Here is a 14,979-nt window from a genome sequence, read left to right as displayed (position 1 = left end):
CTGGACAAATCCTGTGAATGGATGATTTTGCATCCTCGATCCTCAAACAGGTCCAAACAGGTTTTCTTCTGAAATGTGAGAGCAGGCATCTTTCCACTGAGATTTACAAATACCCCTCAGTTTTTCAGAAGAAAACATAACAAAATTTTCAATACAAAGATGCATAATGACTCGTATTTACATCCCTCTGCACTGTGGCCAGAGTAATACATGTTGATACATAATAATAGTCTGCACACGTCTGCATGTGTAAACAGGAACTGATTGATTGAAAGAGAAACACAGTTAAGCATTAGGCTGCATGGATGAGGGAAATTTTCTCATTAAAAGAAAAGACTTATTGTCAGTTGTGTGCAGGAAACACACCAAATCTAGTTTGAAAACTGCACATCCAAACAAGTGCCGCAGTAAAAACATTCAGGAAATGTCCTTTTTTGGTCTTTAAATGCATGGTCAGTGTTCTTGTACTTTCCCAGGGTTTTAATATGACCTATATAATCACAGTATTTCATACCCTTCCTATTACACCATCCCACAGAAAGCTGCTCACATGTAAGCAGCCAGTTGTGACATACCAGCTTGGATTAGCAGCCCCTGTTGCTATGACGCTCTCAACACCCTAAAATAGAGATAGAGAGGGACACTCAAGACAGCAACAACTAGCAGCTGCATTATACATACAGGCACCAGACCGCATAAACAGCAGGGCAAAACCCGACAGAGTCAGTCGGAGTGAAAACACACTCAGAGACACATCGTAGATACAAGACACCAGACCCGAGGACAGTCTTGACAGCATCAAGAGGTTTCAGCAACACTCCACAGTGTTCTGTAAGAACCGACATCGAGTGGCAGGCGTATGAAAAATAGTGGCGCCAGTGCTAAGAGCTAGGGAGTCTAGAAGAGACAGAAGCAGACACATGAAAGCTGAAATACTTGACTCAACAGGCAGAGACTGAGAGAGTCAAACATGGCCCAAACCACTACAGAAGGTAAGAGACAGACAGAGCTTCCTCCACTGGTAATAAAACTGCAGAGTGACACCGAAATACAATGTGATGAGTGGTCCATTCAGTGTCTGCGCTCTGAGGCACTGAGGTGGTTTTTAGCTAAATTTGACAGCTGAAACAAAAGTGCAAATATTACTAAAAGTGATTATTGTGAATTACTGAAGCATGTTTGTGATGTGTTCGGTTACATAATGGTCTATTCCTCTAAAAAACAAATCAGGATATTATTTGAAATTTTATTAGACATGTTAAAATTCCTTCCTAACATACCCAGACTGCTTTATGTAGGTCAGGTTTCTATAGCTGGGACATGTAGGTCAAGGTCATCCAAGAGGCTGCTCAGCTGTTCCAGTATAGAGACAGTGTACACATGCCTAGAGGCTTGTCGGGAATGACAGCTTCCGAAATGTGCTAACCTAAGAACAGGCTGCAAAATCTGCCAATGTAAGGGGCAAATGTTAATGGTGTCATCTGTGAAGGTGCCAAGATCACACAGTTTTCAGACAGATAGAGTTGCATGTAAACCACTTAGCATGGTGAGTCTGCAGCAGAGACATTCGCTATTTGATATGATGGTATTACATATTCTGTCTTGTCCTTGTTGATTCAAATACCTCCACAGGGGACTGATGCTGGAAGTGGCCGAGTGTCTTACACCGGCTGCAACATTAATATTATTAGTAACAGTGATGACATGGTGATCAGAATAGCCAAACATCTCCACCTCTGATGGGATGTTGGATAGCAACAGTAGTTTTCAACACCAGGGAGATTAAGCAAGTAGCAAGTAAAAAAAAACAGCATCTCCGCTGTCCTTCATCTGGTCTGACCAAAATATGAATTCACAGGGTCTCAAGTCTAAAAAGAGGACCAGAGTTCATGCCATGGGTATGTAAGAGAGTCAGGTCAATACAAATAAACATGACCGTATTCCCACCGAACGTTCTTGAGACCCAAAGTTGTGTTATGCTAATAACTGCAGTTCTAGTAGTTCAGTTTCCTTTTAAAGTAAAAGAGAAAAAAATCCTGTGAATGATCAGGAAACTTATCTGCAGATGTCTTGGGAATGTTTACTTTCTTACTAAGTTTGTATTTTTTACATCAATCTGGTTCAGAGTTTCTGCATAAATGCCGACATAGAAATTCTTTGAAAGACCTAAATGATTACCATGGTCAAATGAAGTATTCAGCAGACATTAATACAGATAAACTAAAAAGGCGTCCATTATATATCACCTACATTGTATGATAATATAGTGTTGGATCCAGAGCAACTAGGACTGACTTCACTATGATTACACTTTGTTTCACATCAAACAAATTAAACACAGGCATGCATCAACAAACAGACAAACAACAGACTGTGGAAGCAAGATCCTTCATGTTTTCGTTTTTCTCTGTGTTGCATACCATTCCCAGTGCTGTGCAGTCCAGGAAAGGGTGACCCCTTATTCCCCCATGAGAGGTAGAGAGGTCACACTGCCAGGCGAGGAAGCCTGGGACAGTGATTAACAGTGTTTACTGTAACTTGCCCGACACACTGGCAGAACACGTAGCCAAATCCGAAACACGAGTCAGCAACCTAAGACATGTTTACTGATGTGAGGCTTTGCAAAATGTGCCAAGCTCATCACGTAACCCCCCACCACCCCTGACCTCAAACTCATATTTGTGGGCCTCATGTTTATCTTCCCGTTATTTGTATTTACTGCCACCGCAGGGATAATGTTATTCCTTCTTCAAGCACTGCCATATTTCATCGCAATACGGAGATGAAATATAACGTGTTAGCAAGTTGCTCAGATTATAAAACCTTGTTTCCAGGACACAAATCATGACATAAGACTACTTCAGTAACTACTGCTGATGACTGCTGTGAGGAACTACTTAGTAATCACAGTTATTCCACTCAAGTGTTTACCACATCAACCTGCACATACTGGCCTCCAACCAGGGACAGATGCAAATATCTTATGTAGTTAGTGCTGTGCCCTTAAAATTGATGCATTGACAGAGCAATGCAGGATTTATACCACTATTCATCTTAAACAAACAATAAAATAAAACAAATAAAATGTTTCCTTTCTAAAATGATCTCTGTAATTCAATCTTTGCCCAGCACCAGTGCTCTAGTTTGTGGAGGTTCTTCTTTCCATTCATTAACACACCTAACTATGAGGATCAGCAGGAGAATTTTTTTTTTTTTAAATTGCAGGGAAAAGCAAATTAATAAAAAAGTAGTTATCATTGATATCATTGCAAATTATTAATGCCATTATTGTGCCTTACATTATAATCCAACGCCTTTCTTCTTATTATTCCTCTTCCATACAAATTTCAGCATGCAACTAGACCTAAAGCTCTGAGAATACCCCGGCAAAACATACATCAAAATGTGCGGTTCAATCGGTTCAGTAACGTTTTTAGTAACTATGACAACACAAGTCGCAAAAAACTGTGAAAAATTTCACACAGAAAATTAATGATCAAATCCTCCCCTTTTTGGAGCTACATTATTTCATCATACTTTCAAGTATAAACATTGTTGAAACTTAAAATGGGTTACTACTTTTTTGGGTTTAATCTGAATTATGTTTTTTACGGAATTGCAGTTTTAAATTTTTACTTTTTTTTTTTTAACTGTTTCATATTTTATAATGGGTGTGTATTGCGTGGAATGTTCTGGACTACAGTGAGTGACATCACCAGCACTCTAACTGCCACCTCTGAAAATGTAGCCAAAAAAACTCACTCAAACCTCTTTTAACTCCCACAATTTCCAACCTACACAGACACTTTATATATGAAGATGTAGAGAAATTTGTCCTCTCTCACCCAGTGTGACTGCCACTGCAACATGACTCACACTTTTTGAATAGATCACCTCCAAGCGCAGGGAGCACTGACCGACAGTCTGATAGACTGCCATGTTAAACCAAGCTCTGAAGTTCTTTTTAAAAACAGAGACCGTAAGTGTTTTAAAAATGTGACCGTGGATAAATTGTACACAGTAGGTACACATATAATACATCACTGTCTTTGCTGAAGCTTTGCGGAGCTCATTGTGAAAAAAATTTGTTGATAGGACTTGTACTTTTTGAACTATGAGGGCATTTTTGATGGAAAGTTATGAGCTGTTGTCTACTGGGTGTTACAGTGTGGTTGGTAGGTGTTTTTCCCCCTCCCTCTGGTGGCCCCAGTCACCATAGCAACCAGTTACTCAGCAGTTGGTAATGACTCAGCAGTTTCTGGGCAGAAGTGGATGAAACAGACTCTGAATGGCTAATTAGACTGAGTAACTATCATTGTGGCCATTTTTGGTGCTGACAGCTGATTATCTTGGATAAGCACGAAGCAGCAAGCACATTCAAAATTTATTATATACACTTTCCACTGCGATACCTTTTTAAACCTAACCTTCCTTGGCAAGACAAAAAATAACTAATTAAAACTCACTTTTTTTTTCTTTTTTTTTAAATCAACTCCCTCAGAAATGCCACGGCTTTTCCCAAAAATGTCAATGAGCGAGGTGGACGAGAAGGTCCGTCTCATAGCGGAGAAGGTTTACGCCTCTGCACTGAAGGAGGAAGACACCAAAGATGCCATGGCACTGTTCACCGTGCCGGAGGACTGTCCCATCGGTCTGCATGAGGACAGGGAGAGGGCGCTGCAGAAGGAGCTGGCTGAGCAGCACTCTCAAGAGTCTGCTAAGAAGTAGGAAATGGAAATGTGTTTGATCAAATATGCCTCTCTTTCTGCACAGCTGCTGCATCACAACTCTTCAAATAACACTTGTGCTTTCTTGTGTATTACTAGGAAGAAGAATTTCATGTTGAAGCGTTCGCACTCGATGTCTTTGTCCGTCAGCACTGACTGGGCCCTGTCTCTGGTTTCTCCATTGCTCTCCCCAACTATACCTGAACCTTGTCAGCCAGAGATCTTCCCAGACTTCCAGAGGGTTACCATTAGCGGAGATTACTGTGCAGGGGTAAACATCGTTAATACTCCAGCATGTTGATGCACAACTGCGTGTAATATAAACATATGACGGCTGCTTTACACAGCTCTCTGTAATCAAAACGTGTACTGTCATTAAAACAAAATGCTGTGCAAGAATAACAAACACCCAACATCCAGACAACAGAGACCCAGTGGTCCATTTCACTCTAGAAAACAAAATGGATGAGTGATTTTTAGATTCTTACCAACAGTGGGTTAAAAAAAAGTGGGTTTAGCCTCCTGAGCACTACAGGCAAAAAACTTAATAATAAAACTGTCGATAGACTAAACATCATCTGCAAAAGATCTCCAACATAACCAGGTGTTGCCTTTCAGCTAATGTAAGGTGGCACCAGAAAGAGCATGTCCACCATTGTTATTACAAGTCTAAAAGGGCATTTAAGAGCATTTTTCTTCTCCAAGTAATCATTTTAAAAACAAAGACTCATAAGGTCAAATAATACATTTAACTAACTGAAATTAAAGCCTTTTATAAAAGTGTCAAAACTTTTCCATTACATTTCCAGATCACAGTTGAGGATTACGAGCAGGCGGCCAAGAGCCTCCTCACGGCACTGTTCATCAGAGAGAAGTACTCCAGGCTGGCCTACCACCGCTTCCCCAGGACCACTGCCAAATTCCTGCACAACGCCAGAGACGAGGAGTGGCGGGAGGAGGATGAGATCTTGCCAGGTAGGGGCAAACTTTATGGGTTAATACTGAAAAGTACGTACTACACTGCAGTTTTCTGTGCACTCTTTACTCCATACATAAGGGTAGCTAGGCAGCTGCCTACACATTAGATTCAGTAGACTACAATAGATTAAATGCAGCAGGTGACCGTAACAGGGCAGCAGGGGAAAAAAGTGCTAAACAACAACAAATCAAACAACAACTGCAACATTAATTTGATGTCAAAGGTAGGGCACAATCTCTGCCTAAAAACTTTTCACACGACTATTTTTAAAACCTCTGTTCATGTGTATCAGAGTTAGTGTGAAGAGCGTGTGAGTCGAGGTCAGTCAGGCTATTCCTGACGAGCTACCAGATGCTTCTGTTGAACACAATCCAGCAAACAACAACAAGGGAGGAGGATATGTGTCATGAAGTATTAATGCATATATGACTAATATAGCAGTAATCTGACCAATGCATTTACTGTATAAGCAACAGCCAAATTAACATAACCTATATTAACTCAGATTTTAGACAACAGACAGACTGGCAGGTGAACATCACTGTAATCATCCTTTAGTAGCAAAGATATAAACTAGATTTAAATGCCGGTCAACTTCACACAATTTCACAAATCTGTCTCGAATTGCTGAACTGAAAATTCACAAAGAATCATCAAGAAAACTTTTTTGCCTTTTCTAGCCTTCCTTTTGCTGTTTACAGTGCATTTGTCACATGCTGTTATCTATACGTATAAATCATTCCACAAGTTTCATAACAAACATCTTGGTCATATGGAAATAATCAAATGTTCTTGGGCAGCACATAATGACTGAGTGGAAAATGTTTTTGTTTTATTTTCCATCACATTTCCCCTGTGTTAATTATTATATTGTTTGTATTAATGGATTCCATCTTTAATTGTGCTATCTATAAAAAACGACCGGGCTTAAATATTGTTGTCAACAATTTTATGCTAAAATGTTGATTATGATGCAATTTTAATCATGACATTTTAATGGAGTCTTTTAATATTCCTCATGATATAATGATACAGTTTTTGTGCATGGTACTCAGTCATATTGTAAAGTTTTCCCAACAGTGTAAATGATTATTCCTCAGTTGACATTTTATTTCAACCATCGCCTGTAGACATCTGGCCTTACCCTCATGAAGGGGAGGACCCGTACTCCATGGAGGGTATTCCTGAGGACCTGAACTACATGCTCCAGATGAAGGATGGCATAGTACATGTTTACGACAACGCAGAGGCCCTGAAACAAGAGCAACCCCACAGCCTGCCTTACCCCGACCTTGAGACCTTTGCCATAGACCTGAGCCACGTCCTTGCTATGATAGCTGACGGCCCAACGTGAGTACACAGTTTCCTCAACCGCAACAGATCGAATGAGTGATCTGTTTTTAACTGAGTGATTTAAGTGTTTGTGGGGACAGTATTCTTAGAGCAGAGGATAAGTCAGTTTCTAAACACGAGATTTCTTCTATTTTTGCTTTACGACATGTTTTGCCGATACTCTCACAGGAAAACCTACTGTCACAGACGGCTGAACTTCTTAGCCTCTAAATTCTACCTTCATGAAATGCTGAATGAAATGGCGGAGCTAAAAGAGCTGAAGAGCGTTCCACACAGAGACTTCTACAACGTCAGAAAGGTTGGTTCAATTCCAATCCATCTGGCTGGCACAGCTTCAACCTGAGCCCTTGGGCTTCACTACAGCAGAAGCTATTTTTAACCTCACTACCCTCAGTCTAAATAAACTCATGTTTATGGATCCACGGTAACAATAAAAATCACTGTTTGCCTCATGTCAAACACAGGTGGACACACACATACACGCTGCTGCTTGCATGAACCAGAAGCATCTGTTGAAATTTATAAAGACCACTTACCAGACGGAGGCAGATCGCGTGGTCCTGGAGAAAGGCTGTCAGAAGATCACACTCAAGGAAGTCTTCAACAATCTCAACATGGATCCCTACGACCTCACCGTTGACTCGCTGGACGTGCACGCTGTAAGAACAAATTCAAAATACTTAGAGATTTTAAAACTGTACTGTGCTGCTGCAGCCTACACTAGTTTTACCTTGAATAATTTCCTTAAAATGAACATATCCTTGAAGCAAATATATCAGACATAACGACTACACACCTGCCAACAATTAATTTGTTGTTTTCAAATAACTACAGCACATTTCCCTAACCTGTGCTTACTGACACAAGGATGCAATTATGGGTATTCATGGATTTCATATGGTGTTACGCAATCATTTTCTATGTTCCATGCAAGGTCCTTTCAGTGTGTAATATGAAAATAATCAGCACAGTCACTTTGCTGGAATGAGAATGTGATCATCGGTACATAAGATTCATCCTCTCTCACGAATTACTCTTCCAGGGAAGACAAACATTTCACCGGTTCGACAAGTTCAACTCCAAATACAACCCTGTGGGAGCCAGCGAACTGCGAGAGATCTACTTGAAATCAGACAACTACATCAAAGGAGAATACTTTGCACGTCTCGTCAAGGTGCAGTATGAGTTAATGTCGTTTGAAGGCTCTGCTCACTGGTGTTCATTTATTCGGTTTAACTAGATTTTCTGCTTGGGTTGAAGTTGGATAGATGAAAATATGTGTCGTCAACAAACTCCACAAACCTATAAGGATGATGATCAGGGTCAGGGAGCTATTGATCAATAATCTTTTGGACTATCACAGAATCTGCTGTTGACACAAAACCACATTTTTGATTCAATAAACAGAAAAGGAGAGCAGTAGGTTTACATCAGTTCAAAAGCAGAGAAAAGCAGTCACTGCTTTTGTATTTAGAACATAAAATGAATTAATTTGGAAGCATTTTACAGTCTTCTGCCTGTTTAAGACTAATGAACGGAAAGTACTTAAGTGTCAAACATCAGCAGTTAAAACAGAAGTTTGCTGCTGTGCTGTTATTAACATTATGTCTCCAGTTATACACAACTCAGTGCAGGCACAGGGCTTTTAAAATTAAACAGACCGAAGACAGGAGTTATTTTCTTCACCCTACCAGAGCTGGCTGAATTGGCTAGTGCTGGAGTAAGTCTCTAAACGATGGTGTATGAAGTTTTAACAAATACTTTTCTTACTTTTGTCTTCCAAATCTTAAGTTGTTAAATCCAAAGTAAGGTCCTACAAGAGGTCCTACAAAATAACTCAAGTGGGTGCAGACTCAACACTGTCCAGATACTGCACTGCACTGTCACAGCTGAGCTTATTTTGCCATGTCACAGTAGGAAAAGCACAGGTATAAATAATGAAATTAACGATGGCTTAATTCCAGTTAGCTGCATCAGTTGTAGGCTAACTGTCACACTGTTATGGGATTACTGGGACAAGAGAACAGAGCCATTATTAATGCTGAAAACCTGTGTTTTTTTTCTTTAAAAATGTGACAGAATTAGATTAAATTATGTGAAACAAAAAACCAAAACTGACTGCACTAAAAGATCTCTATACAGCAACAGTATGTAAGGCCTTTAACTTTATTCAGCTTTTTGCCTTTTATTTATTTACAGTAGAATTTCTCTTTCTCCTCCAAACATATGTGTAGTATATCTTTGTGTGTAATGGTTTAATTTCAGTGTATTTAGTGGTAAAAAGCTGTAGATGCCATGTGCTCGCTGCTGCTGGTGGTGGTGTACTGAAATGTTACTAGAGTAACATGAGTATTTTGAAACAGCACAAATGTGACAGAATGATATGTTATCTGTCCAGTGAGTGTTGGCTAACAGTCACTTCTGCTTTATCAAGAAACATCACCAACTTCCTGTGGTTTGGTGTGTGTTTCAGGAAGTGGCTGCCGAGCTGGAGGAGAGTAAGTACCAGCACGCCGAGCCGCGTTTGTCGATTTACGGCCGCTCAACCAGCGAGTGGGAGAGCCTGGCCACCTGGTTCATCCAGCACAAAGTCCACTCACCTAACATGAGATGGATGATCCAAGTTCCCAGGATCTAGTAAGTGGCTCAGTGAAAGCAGAAGCCAACAGGAGACAGCAGACATGTTCCCTGCAAGGAAAGAAATGTGGTGCTATTAACGCAAAAGGGACTGGGTCTATTTAAAAGTAAAGGGCTGTTGTAAGCAAGACGTCTGAAAAAAGGAACATGCTACAGTAACTGTTACATTATTACAGCCAAGACAGTAAGCCACATACAGGGTTACAACTACATCAAACCCTCATCTTAAGTGTTATGCTGCTTCCTCTTCTAGGATTGATTGATGAAAGTCCAAGTATCCATTTTGTTTTCCAAACACAGTTAATGAAATCCTGAAATGTAAACTCAGAAGAAAGGTAGGGTTTCATAGAACTCATAGTCAAATTAGGAATAATAACAGCACACACAAAGCAAACAAATGTTTGTTGTTTATATGGGAAGATGAGTTCATTTGATTCCTTTTGTCTTGCAGTGACATTTTCAGGTCAAAGAAATTGGTACCACACTTCGCTAAGATGCTGGAGAACATTTTCCTCCCCCTCTTTGAGGCGACGGTCAATCCACAGAAGCACAAAGCAATACATATATTCTTAAAATACGTGAGTACTTTTATGATTACAAAAGGGAAATTTTTAAAGGGAAAACTTAAAACTCTTTGAGAACAGAACAGACAAAGAGTAAGACGCACTGATGGAGAAGCACACAGTTTTGTAATTTGTTTTGCAAATGTGCTGCCATTATCTGTGTTCTGCAGGTGACAGGGTTTGACAGTGTGGATGATGAGTCGAAACACAGTGACCACATGTTCTCTTACAAAAGCCCAAAGCCTGAGTCGTGGACCACAGACGACAACCCTCCCTACACCTACTACCTGTTCTACATGTACGCCAACATCATGGTGCTGAACAACCTGCGCAAGTAAGTCCTGCATGTCTGTGCACGCAACCAGAATCCTGACCATCATCTGTGTTTTCTGGGCACATGAGGTTGAGGAATGGGTGATGAGGTGATCCGCAGAAGCTACAAGTTAATGACTGGGCTGATAAACATGTCCACACTGATTCATCAAGGGGAAATAAACGCTGCTTACGTCCAGCCACTCTTAATACCAAATATCAAATATATTTACCCCTGTAATATCATCAAAACTTCATTGACTACACGTTGTCCATAGGCTCAGATGCAGTAGTGAGCAGGTTTCTAGAAATTATCTGTACACGTGATGCAGGAATGCACAGTGTAAGGTATAAATTCAGCTGAATTTACATTAAATCTGGTTGATTTAACCAAGAATATGCTGCAAGATGGGTTTATTTAAAAACTACATTTAAGTTCCCTGTTATAGGCTAACCTGCAATTTTGCTAATTTACAGTTTATTCCCATTAATTCTTGCTAATTCCCATGGAATGTTTACAACGCACCAATGTTTCTTAGAGGTGGAAGCACCAACAAATACGCATGATTTACTCCGTGTCAGAGAAGAGTTAGACCTCAGTTGAGCCTCATAAAATGCTATGTATTTCACTACTCGTATTATTATTCGTCTCTTCCCAGGGAGCGAGGACTGAACACCTTCCAGTTTCGTCCTCACTGTGGTGAAGCTGGCTCCATCACCCACCTGGTCTCCGCCTTCCTCACAGCTGACAACATCTCACATGGACTCAACCTCAAGAAGGTGCAGTCTTCAGTTCATACTTTGATAAATGAGTCGATACATGATGATCAGCTACCAATAACAGAGTCAGTATGGGATTACTAAACCTGTTGTGCTCACCAAACAATGCTAAAAACCTGCCACTGCACAGAACAAGGGTTGAACTGCTTTTCATCTTCATGCAGTCTCTTTAATCCATAAACACACTTAGATTTGTCTATCCAATGACTCTCCTTTATAAACAGGGCATAGGTTGAATTTAGTGCCCAATGTATCGATGAAAAACTGGTAGTTCATTCTCTCCAGTAACCCCTCAAATTAACCTGTAGCATTATTCACATTACTGTGGTCTCAACACCTCCTCCTCCTCCTCAGAGTCCAGTGTTGCAGTACCTGTACTACCTGGCCCAGGTCCCGATCGCCATGTCCCCACTGAGCAACAACAGCCTGTTCCTTCAGTACTCTAAGAACCCTCTGCGAGAGTTCCTACACAAAGGCCTGTGTGTGTCAGCTGTCCACCGACGATCCCATGCAGTTCCACTACACCAAGGTCAGAGCCACTGGAACGAGAACGAATCATACGATTGTTTATTTTTGTCACATTCAGAAGACATACAAACCACAAACAAAATTAGCTAAAAATATGGTGTACACATTTTAAATTATCCCTACAATCTTCCTGGTAGCACCTTCTCACAAATGTTTTTTAACCCTCTATAGGAGGCTCTGATGGAGGAGTATGCCATCGCCGCCCAGTTGTGGAAGCTGAGCACCTGTGATTTGTGCGAGATAGCCAGGAACAGCGTGCTGCAGAGCGGCCTCTCACACCAGGTACAGTGCCAACATTTTTGTGGGTTTTAGTACTACAAGATGACTTCTCTGCATATTTTCCTCTTACAGTTCAAGACGAGCTGTGATGATACTGTTTCTAAATGGCTTTAAATAGGTTTCTGGCATCACTATATCACATGCATGCCTCTACCGACACCTCTGCCCTTCAGGCTGTAAAACCTTTTCCTCAATGGCTACATCACTGGTTAGACAACACAGAGTACACTACAGCACTTCCTCTTTTGTACAGTCACAGCCTTGGTTAACCAAACAGCCATAAAATCATGCCTCCATCCCCTGAAATATCTTTTGCTACATCACTATAATAAATCAGACACTTTATGGAACAGTCCAAAGTGAAACCTTGTGCCAGAGCTGATACTGCCACTGCATGAGGCCTAATATGGAGGGAAACTATTCTGTCCGGCTGTAAGCTGACCAAGAATCTGTACAGGTCAACAATTCAGCCACACATTCGTTCTATCAGCTATGTCCCACATTAAGGTCACTGAGTCACATGCTTCAAACTACTCTACTTTTTTTTCTTCCTGACCCACAGGAGAAGAAACACTTCATTGGTTCCAACTACCTCCAGGACGGACCAGAGGGCAATGACATTCGGCGGACAAACGTGGCACAAATCCGCATGGCCTACCGCCACGAGACTCTGTGCAATGAGCTCAGTTTTCTAGTGGACGCAGTGAAGACAGAGTCTGGCTGAGTGATTGACTACACCAGCACATACTGTGCCTGGATATGTCCTCAGGGATAAAGGGACATAGGTTACACAGCATTTGCAATTTTTTAAGAGACATTTTCATACAAAAAGGGGGGTTCTTAGGATTTTAAGTTGACCTTACTGTAGTATGATAAAACTTGACCTTCAGACTGTATTCAGAGCTGTATCTATGAACTTTGCCAATTACTGTGTGCCTCATTTTAATGGGATAGAGGTTTATTTTTCTTTTGAAGGGTGTGACGTCTACTTGTGGATTTGGACGTATGAAAACCTGAGTTAGAATGGACACATTTAGAAGCAGATTATAAAATTATTTACACTGAAAAAGAGAAAAAAAAAGGTTTCCCAAAAGTGCAAAATTACCACTGTTTGGTTAATTATTGTTTTGTATCACTTTAGCATATATGCATGTTTCGTAGTCCACTGCAAGTACAGTAAAAAATGATTAAGCCTGCAGTCAGATTTGTTTTTTTGCACAATGAATTTGTCAATTGCGAGATTTTGACTGTAGTGAATGAGAGGTCAGGCAAATATTCACAGAGACAGTTGCAGGTGTAACTGAGCTTTTAAGTCAGTTTTGAGAGAGCACTGTTAAACTCACAACTGTGAAAAGACTTAGAAAAGTTTTCTTTTTTATTCTTGTTTGTCATTTGTCATAGATTTTCATATGTAAAATAAAGACTGCAGAACAGTCAAGAATGTTTATTAACTTTATTTAAACTTGTTTATGTCCATGAAGTTGAAATAACAATTAGGCTTTTGGGGTCCAAAACCTCTGCATGTTATTTGGATCTAACGCATTAGATGAAACGAAATTAAAGTGTAGTATTAGCTAGGATGGATCTTCAAACCTCCATCTACTGGCCTCAAATTTATGGACGGACTGTGCCATGATGATTTTTGAGAGCTTTACTGTTTTAGTTTATATTGTTTATATTTCGTTTAAATTGTGCTGTGGATAATGAACAGTGGTTTAACAACATACTTTTTTCATTCAATAAATACTAATTTCTAATTAGTACTTAACCTAACGTCCATATAGTGTTAATAAATCTTATGGTTTAGGTAACGCTAGCCAACCTGACACCTAGCTAGATAGCATTTAACTTTTTGAGCTAGCTAACGTTAGCTCATCGAACGGGTAGAGTCAGGATGATACTATGAAGACATATATCTTCATGTAAACATAATTTACTTACCAGAAAGATTCAGACTGAAGGGGGGGATACTTTCCAACTGTGTGAGTCCTTGTTGGGGTTAGCACCGGACTAGCTGAAACATCATATTTCCATTCGATAAACAAACATCAGGTGAGGGACGAAGGGAAATGTCAGCTGAACAAAACTTTATTGGCCACTGATTTGGTGGGTAAACCTTGTTTTAGCTCGATGTTTGTTCAATTTTTGTGCAATTTCTGCGACATAAAACACAACTGGAGGGAATTACAGTTAGCTGGCTTTGCTAACATTTTGTAATTAAATGATCCTGACCAACAGCTGCGTCCACTACACGTTAATCACGCCGTGACGTCGTCAATGACGTTGCGGGGGTGCTTGTTAGAGCTAGCGGTCTGTTAGCCGTTAGCCGTTAGCTGGACGTATCACTGGTCCTGTATTGGTGTGTGGGGAAACTCGCTCATTTCACATATTTGGTGCTTAGAAACGCCACAAGACAAATATATTTAAAATACGACCATGAACAGAGAAGGTGAACTTCTTGGTAATTTATCGGCTGTGAATAAATCGTTGTCTGGTGATTGTAAAGTAACTAAAATACGACTTAATCTGATGGAGCGCAGGGCGTCTCTATGTAAATGAATTCCACTCAACTAAAATCAAAATGGCGCATGATTTCTTCTTCGTACATCGAACACAGCTCCGCTCAGTCGTGCCACTGATGTCCACAAGCTGTATTGCAACAGCCTATTCTACAAAATATATGATACATGTAATTTGTAATAAATGTGATTTTATTCTCTTTAGCTCTTATCCTGCTTATTAAAGTTAATAATTAGCATCTGATTTGACATCTACAACGAATCTAGGAAGACTGTGATTCCTGATATGAATTATGAAAGGC

The 14,979-nt window shown here is 40.3% G+C and overlaps 1 protein-coding gene across 1 annotated transcript; it reads left to right on the top strand.

The window, feature by feature from the left end:
* Positions 1 to 651: 651 nt before the first annotated feature.
* ampd3b (adenosine monophosphate deaminase 3b) lies at positions 652 to 13,599 on the top strand. Its single transcript, XM_018672591.2, is given in 16 exon segments — positions 652 to 992; positions 4,502 to 4,724; positions 4,827 to 4,998; positions 5,537 to 5,702; positions 6,837 to 7,056; positions 7,228 to 7,357; positions 7,524 to 7,718; positions 8,102 to 8,233; positions 9,533 to 9,696; positions 10,148 to 10,274; positions 10,430 to 10,593; positions 11,231 to 11,351; positions 11,706 to 11,840; positions 11,842 to 11,880; positions 12,051 to 12,161; positions 12,721 to 13,599. Coding segments are annotated over 16 exon segments (2,283 nt in total). The 5' UTR covers positions 652 to 970; the 3' UTR covers positions 12,883 to 13,599.
* Positions 13,600 to 14,979: the final 1,380 nt, after the last annotated feature.

Source organism: Lates calcarifer, linkage group LG10 (assembly GCF_001640805.2).
Source record: "Lates calcarifer isolate ASB-BC8 linkage group LG10, TLL_Latcal_v3, whole genome shotgun sequence".
NCBI classification, from domain to species: domain Eukaryota; kingdom Metazoa; phylum Chordata; class Actinopteri; family Centropomidae; genus Lates; species Lates calcarifer.
This window is presented reverse-complemented; position numbering and strand designations above follow the sequence as displayed.